We start from the raw sequence: 7,992 nt of genomic DNA on the forward strand, positions 1-7,992 counted from the left end.
TACTCTCTCTCTCTCTCTCTCTCTCTCTCTCTCTCTCTCTCTCTCTCTCTCTCTCTCTCTCTCTCTCTCTCTCCGAATTCCAGTGTCGACTCTGCTAGAAAGATGTCGTCCAGCTCCGGTACCGGTTTGTCATCAGCTTCGACCAAGTACATGAATTTTAAAGAAATCACCGCCACCGTTAGTTTTCTCCCCCATTTAGCAATTTTCACAAGAAAATACTCATAAAATTTGGTGGGCTTAAATTCTCGACTTGAATTCTATATAAAATAAACGTCATTTATCAATTCATTTAATTAAAGTTAGTATAAATATTAATTCAATCAATCGAATTGAATTAAAACTCTACGTAATAAAATCCAATCAATCGAATTCTCAATCAATCAATAAAATTTAAAATTTCCGTGAAAATTGCATTTACTACTCTTGAAATGAGTAGAGACATATTCCGTTCCATTTTTACTTTTACAAAGTTTACTTCTTCTTTTTTTTTTTCTTTTAGAAAAAAAAGAAAAAGGAAAAAACTTAGAGCTAGCAAGGAGTAAAATATTGGGCTTGACCGCTTGAGTCGAGGCAAAAAGAAGAAGAAAAAGAGACAAGTCCAATAGAAAAAGAAAAAGGGTGATACCGACGCCGTCTCTCTCTCCGAATCCCAGTGTCGACTCCGCTGGAAAGATGTCGTCCGGTACCAGTTTGTCATCAGCTTCGACCAAGTACAGGAATTTTAAAGAAATCACGCGCCACCGTTAGTTTTCTCCCCCATTCACTTCCTCTTTTTCAATTTCGCGAATCTAATAATTAGATCAAGATTATCTTTTACTTGTAAAATCGCTGTATGGCTTGTCATCTGAATCATATGATGATAAGCGACTGTACTTCCTAATCGAGAAAACTCCAAATCTACTACATACTGTTTTTTTTCTTATTATTATTTATATAATCGATCTGTTTGCGTCAGATTTTTTATTATAATTTTGCATATGCCAATGATTGTATCTGTATTTGCTGGGATTATTATTATTATTATTATATATTGTTGTTTTCTTTATGCTGGCTAATACCGAGACAGTTGTTGTTTTATATATCCTTCGCGAGCTTAGTGACTAATCGCCTGGTGATTGACCTGTTTTCCTCTTTTTTAATATTCTTTTATCCCATATTTGATGCGTAGGATTATTGAATGAAATGCTTCGGTCTTGCAAAACTTGGAACTCAAAATCAACATGGAAGGTACGAAATGTGATCCATCTCCTTTTTATTTTTAATTTTTACTTTTTATTTTTAATTTTTAATTTGTGATGTTTAGAAGTAATTCTCTCTTATGATTGACAATTATAACATGGACTATTTTTGGTTCATCAATTTTAAGTTTTCTAGAATGGATTTAGTCAAGCATTTGTAGCACACTGTAAATGGTGGGGATGGGGAAATGCGAGTTAGGAGTCGTTGTATCTTTTCTTAGTTTGTAAACCCATCACAGATTCACGTTGCAAACTCTTGACATGCAATTTTATTTCTTGTCCTTGAATCCTATATTCTGCAGGTACTCGTTATGGATGAATTTACTGTCAAGATAATGTCTCACGCATGCACAGTCGTTGATACTACAAATGAAGGTGTTTCATGTAAGTTTCAAAACGACTCCTCTGCTATGTTATTTAGTATTATATTATCTCAGCTTTCTTCCTAATCTTTCGAAAAGACTTATTTGCCATTTTAAACTTGCGAGGCTTCTTAATTGTTCTGTTAAGTCTGTCTATAAGTAAGCATCAATTGCTGTTTTTCTTTTTCTTTTTCTTTCTTACAAGTTACTACAATGAATTCATATTTTCTTGCAGTGCTTGAGCGCATAGATAAAAAAAGGCAGCGATTGCCATCTATGGATGCAATATATTTTATCCGGCCTTCTAAAGAAAAGTAATGCTTTTCACACCTTTTGGGTTATTATCGCTATAATGTCATTAAGTAATTGATATCTGCTTTAAAATCGGGATTCAAGTTCTTCCTTTCTACCCAGCTAACTAACCATTTAGTTTCACGCCTGTCCACTGTTACAGTTTAGCTTCTCGTTAATTTTATTTACTTATTTTCATATTATTAGGGGTTGTTATGAGAGCTAAACCCTATAATCTAAGCAGTGGGATCACAACAAAAAGTTGCAATCTTGGAAGTATAATTTTTTAAATGTGTCACAGTTGCATTATTAAGTGGTGTCCATGGGGCCAAAATGATAGAAGTTGGAAAATGCAAAACAAGCCGGGTAAATTAGAAGATCCTAAACGACTTTGACATTAGCACCGATCCAATTCTATTCCCGTTCATGTTAGAACTTGTAACACTACCCCTGTGATCTCATGTGGAGCTTACACTGTGATAAATGAACCATCAAGAATGCTAGGATGTATTCATTTGATCCAATCCCTTGGTATTTTCTCATAAGTATGCTACCAATTTGGTGTGTGAACCTGCAATCGTTAGTACGCTGGCTATCTATGCTTTTGATGTGGTATTCTCATTTAGTTTGCTGATGAATCTTGCTAAAGAATTAAATAATTGCTGGCCAACTTCAGCTTTTGGGAACAATTGTTACTAACAGAACTTACAACTGAGAGCTTTAATCATACATCTTTGGATCATTAGCATCCCGTTATATGCTGTATTCCGTGATTGCTTTTTTAATGGAGAGGCCCACATGTGAGATATGTATTACAATATAAAACCACTATTGGTGCACATCCTAAAAACTTAAGCTTGATTGAGGGCTGTTGCACTAACAAAGTTCATCATATCACATGTCTTAAAAGTAATTATGGTGGCAATTTCACCAGAATAATGCTTCTTCAGTAATTCGTTGATCTTATGGGTGGATATGGATCCCGTAAATATGTGCTTCCTTACTTTTTCTTGAAACAAGCAGTGCTCGTGTTTATTCTGTATTTTGAGTAGAATGTGAAGTAAGAAATTTCCAGTTGAAATGATGTTGTGGCACTATTGGAATATGAACATAAACAATTTTAACCTCCTCTCTTTCTGGTGGTGAAATTGCAGTGTTAGATTCTTCTTGTCAGACATGTCGGGAGGCGTACCTTTCTATAGGAAGTATGTGCATGAATATCAGTCTTTTCTCTTGCACTAGTTTGTTTAATTTATCATAAGATGATAGAAATAAATCTTCCTGTTCTCTTTGTAGGGCGTTTGTTTTCTTCACTTCACCGATATCCAAGCATTTGGTTGGGCAGATCAAGGCGGATGCAAGTCTAAGAAGCCGCATATCTGCATTGAGTGAGGTGTAATTCCTTCCCTTGGCACTTATTTTGTTTTAGATTGAGAACTCTGCAGAGGCTTATGTATCAGCCAGTTAAATCCTTCTATTCTTAAACTTGCAGATGAACCTGGAGTACTATGCTATAGATAGCCAGGTATTTGTAGTCAATTTGTTTAGTCCCATTTGCATTATATGTTTTTTTTTTTTTCTACTTGTAAATATTTTATCAATTTGGGGTTTGGGGTTATCACCCACCAAATTACATAGAATTCAAAATCCTCTCGCCAAAATATTTTAACTGATAAAAAAGAAAGTAAATTTCCGGTAGTAAAACAAAATTAAAATAAAGATAATTTATGCATGACTTTGTAATGTGTGAACCGAATCCACCTAGTCGACTCATGCCTCTATTTAATTTCAATCGAGAGAAAGGAGTTTGTGAGTCGGATTGTTAATCACCTGCCTAGGTTCATATCCTGTCATAAAGATGTGCATGGCTTGTTAGAGACATAATATTGTGAACCAAATCTAAATTTTATATAAATCCATTTAATAAAGATAGAAAAGATTTGACATAAGTCTCATAGGAAATTGAATTTCTTTGCTAGAATCTGTGGGAATACACATACGTTACGCTTAATTTAGGTCTGCCACAGTTATCAACATAGTATGCTTAAGCTGGATCAAATTTTCTGTCTTTGATTATTTTTCATATGTTCATCCCTTTTTAGTGATGTCTGCTTTTCCTTGCAAAGGGTTTTGTTACCAATAACCAGAGAGCTTTACAGCAGCTGTATGGGGACAAGGACGATTCACGCGAAGCTGAAGCATGTTTGAATGAGATGGCTGCACGTGTTGCCACAGTCTTTGCTTCATTAAGGGTAGAGGTGATTTTGATTTTTAATGTTGATCAAAGATTTCATGAAAATGTTCTGAACAACACTAGCTATTCATTTTTTCAATTTCATAGGAACTTCCTGTTGTTCACTACCGAGCTGCCAATAGGTTTGATGCCACCGTGGAGACCACTTTTTGTGATTTGATTCCTACAAAGCTTGCTGCTGGTATCTGGGATTCTCTCATGCATTACAAGAGAACAATTCCAGATTTCCCTCAGAGAGAAACTTGCGAGTTACTTATCCTTGACAGATCCGTGGATCAGGTCTTTAGCTATGTGTCTGTCTTTTTTTTAAAAACACATCATACTTGATGCACCCTTGTCTTTATTAAGTAATACTCGTCCTTGTCTGACTTTTCAGATTGCGCCAATCATACACGAATGGACATATGATGCCTTGTGTCATGACTTGTTAGAAATGGAAGGAAATAAATATGTTCACGAGGCAAGTAGTAACTTCCCTTTATGGCATTTCTTTCGAAGTTCATGGTCTCACAAATTTGGGGAAAGTGTAACATAGAATTGTACATACAGGTTGCAAACATAACTGGTGGTCCTCCTGACAAGAAAGATGTTCTTCTAGACGAGTGTGATCCTGTCTGGCTTGAGCTTCGCGATCGTCATTTAGGATTTGTAAGTCTTGTGCCTACACATCTTTTTGGGATTTCTTATGCATAAAAGCATCTCTCTTTGTTTTCTTAATCACAAATGAATGACCTTGTCAGGCCTTGGAATGGTTAAAGTCAGAACTTTCCAGTCTTAAGCAGAATAAGGTTGCACGATTCGAAAATTCAAGGTATGTGATTAGTTGCTACAATCAGCAAACCAACCTTAGTATGGAAGATAACTTTAATGGTGCAATGGTTCTCAAATTTAATTTGGGCTTTATTGCAAGTACTTTTGGTCATAAATGGTCCGAATCTGTTTCTTGAATTGTCTATTACTAACAAGGACTATAGTGAAGTAGATCATCACCAAGATAGCTACACATTAAAATTGGTAGTTGTCAAGAAACCTATATTGAAAGTAATATAGAAACGAGCCTGGCTGGATTTTTCTTTTTCATTTCATCTGGGGACATATATTACTACATGGCACTTGTTAGTTTTGCGAGGTATTGTTGCATGACGCGGAATTTGCCTCATCTGATGCATATGGATAGTGCTAGGAATATCTCTCTGGTCTGCCAACCCTTATATAACTTATGTGGTGAATACTGAGTTAAGCATATTCACAAAGGGTGATAATTACAAGGCTCTAGTCCAGTAATCAATGTTTGGGACATAATAACCATTTCTGCTAGCAGACTAAACTTTCTCTTTCTTTTTCCAGATATTCACTCCTTAGGAATTATTTTACTGATCTGGTGGCTAGTGACTGCTTTTGACATCTTCCTTGAATAAACCGATAAGCTGAACCCTGAGTAGTCTTATTACTATTTTTTTGTTAAACATGTTGAAATTAATGTTTTGTTAAACATGTTAAATAGAGATGGGCAATCTCCTGAGGTATCCTCGAGGGAATTGAAAGACATAACTGAAGCATTGCCACAGTATCTTGAACTAAAAGAGAAGCTCTCCCTTCATATAGAGGTCAGTTCTTAAAGGTTTTATTGTCTCATTTGTAATGTTCCAATGTGTTGAAAACTTAAATTTGTTGTTTCAAGTTGCTGCCAAGTATTTATGAAGACGGCATATTTTACAGTTATTGCTTTATATGCATCGAGACATGCTTCTTAGGTAAGAACGAAGTTAAATAAAAAAGAAATAAAATCAAATTTTGGTTGCTTTATATGCATTGAGACATGCCACTTAAGTCGCTTGTCTGCGATCTTTCTCTAAATATTGCTTTTTTCTAGTCTTAAAATTGCCAAGCCCATTGGAAAGTATAATTATGGTAATCATGAGGTGGAGCAACTGAATGATAGCACATTTAACAGCCAAGAAGTTTATACTTGAACTTTGAGCATAGCAACAGTGGCTCAAGAGAAATATATAATTTTCTTTTCTCCAGATTGCATCGAAACTAAACACAATTGTCAGGAACTTCAAGCTTCCGTTCCTTTCGGAGCTGGAGCAGAGTCTGGTTTATGGTGATGCAGGAATAAGAGAAGTGATAATGTTTCTGAGAATACACGGGGTAAGGAATTATGGAAATACTAAATTATGAGCGCACCAGACTCCTTCTCTTTCTATTTTGTATAACACTTTTTCTTCAGCCGTCTATTGGTCGCGAACATATGCTGCGCTTGTTGATGATTGCTGCTGCCATTTATCCTGAGTTTTTGAAGGACGGGGGATATTTACAGATGATGATGAAGGTTAGTAGTAGATGAGTTCAGTTAGCGTATCTAGTCTCGTTTCTATTAGTCAGGTGTTAATTTGTGGTACTGTTTTTCTTCAGCATGCGAATTTACTACCCCAGGATATGACTGCTGTGAGGAATATGAAGTTGATTGGGAAGGGCCAAGAAGGCTCATCTGGAATCTTTCCTATGAAGTTTGGTATTGCCAAGGTGAATGTATTTAACAGATACTTTTTTGAGCCTGTTCAGTTTGTTGATCAATATCTCACAAGCAGTTTTTCTATAATTAGAGAGAACGGTATAGGAAAGAGCGTCCAAGAGAAGATGAATGGCGTTATTCGCGGTTTTCTCCGATGATAGAGGTACCTTTTTAGCTGGTTTTCATTTGTACAGTTCCAAGCTTACAAGTAAGCCACTGTTTTTTGAATTAACTGTACCCTATCATACTTTCTCCTTTCAGGAACTCATAGAAAAGCTTAGCAATGGTGCACTGTCAGAGGAGTTGTATCCTTGTGTGAATCCCAACGCTTGTGTACCGAAATCGAGGAGGACACCAACGTGGGCCCACCGTCGGACTTCTGATGATGGGCTCTCAAGGTATATATCTTGCTCAATCTTCTTCTACTGTGCACCTAGGTCATCTAATCAGATCACATGCTGTAGGTCATCTAATCAGATCACATGCTGATTTCATATTTTAACCTACATCGTTAGCCTTCCCAAATGTTCCGCTTTTATTATTTTGTTCTTATATCTGAGTCCTGCATGGTCACAAACCCTATCAAAGTAATCAGAGCTTCTTGGGTGACTCGTGCATTTTGGAAATCTTCCATAAATAGAGTAGTGCTTTGTGTCCTTCCAGTGACTATTCTTGTTTCCTGCTGTGTATTAAGGTATGCATCCAGTGGTTATGAAAAGATGGGCCAACGGATCTTTGTAGTTATAGTAGGTGGAGCTACTAGATCAGAGGTATGAAAGATGTTCCCTTTCTTCTGATTTTGAGAAGGTCGTGGATACTACTTTTCTTATTCTGTTTAGAACGCAAACGAAATTTGCTGAGCTTTTAATTAATGTATTCAGCTTAGGGTGTGCCATAAGCTCACAGCTAAGCTCAAAAGGGAAGTTATTCTGGGCTCATCATCTCTGGACGATCCTGCATCTTTTGTTACGGTATATTATGTTTAAAACTTTTGATCTTCAAAAAGCTTGATGATACTTGTGCTGTCCTCAAACAGCTGATTTGATATGCAGAATCTGAAAATGATCACAGCAGAGAACAAGCCGCTCATGTTGGATGATGTACAGATCTGACTATGGAAGTTCAACTAAATTTTTTTTTTTTTTATTGAGGTCAATGTAGTTGTTTCTGATGTCCGAAAGCACCGCATCAATATCTGTTTCCGAAAATATGTGAACGGATCACTTGTAGAACTGTCTCCTTATCCCATTAATTAGGATTATGATACTTGAATTTACATAGTTATCAAAGTAGTACCTAGACTTGAGTTTTTGTATATCCGTCATATTT

General features: G+C 36.2%; 1 protein-coding gene across 1 annotated transcript; it reads left to right on the forward strand.

Annotated features, from left to right (window-relative positions):
* The first annotated feature begins 672 nt into the window (after positions 1–672).
* LOC101298023 (SNARE-interacting protein KEULE-like) lies at positions 673–7,775 on the forward strand. Its single transcript, XM_004299929.1, has 21 exons — positions 673–742; positions 1,169–1,227; positions 1,541–1,622; positions 1,836–1,914; positions 3,046–3,096; positions 3,188–3,284; positions 3,384–3,416; positions 4,018–4,143; positions 4,233–4,424; positions 4,522–4,605; positions 4,695–4,793; positions 4,886–4,956; positions 5,650–5,752; positions 6,174–6,299; positions 6,379–6,480; positions 6,564–6,674; positions 6,755–6,826; positions 6,925–7,058; positions 7,340–7,433; positions 7,545–7,634; positions 7,716–7,775. The coding sequence occupies exons 1-21, from the start codon at positions 673–675 to the stop codon at positions 7,773–7,775; spliced, it is 1,935 nt and encodes a 644-aa protein (XP_004299977.1).
* The last annotated feature ends 217 nt before the right edge of the window (positions 7,776–7,992 follow it).

Source organism: Fragaria vesca, linkage group LG5, assembly GCF_000184155.1.
Source record: "Fragaria vesca subsp. vesca linkage group LG5, FraVesHawaii_1.0, whole genome shotgun sequence".
Lineage (NCBI taxonomy): Eukaryota > Viridiplantae > Streptophyta > Magnoliopsida > Rosales > Rosaceae > Fragaria > Fragaria vesca.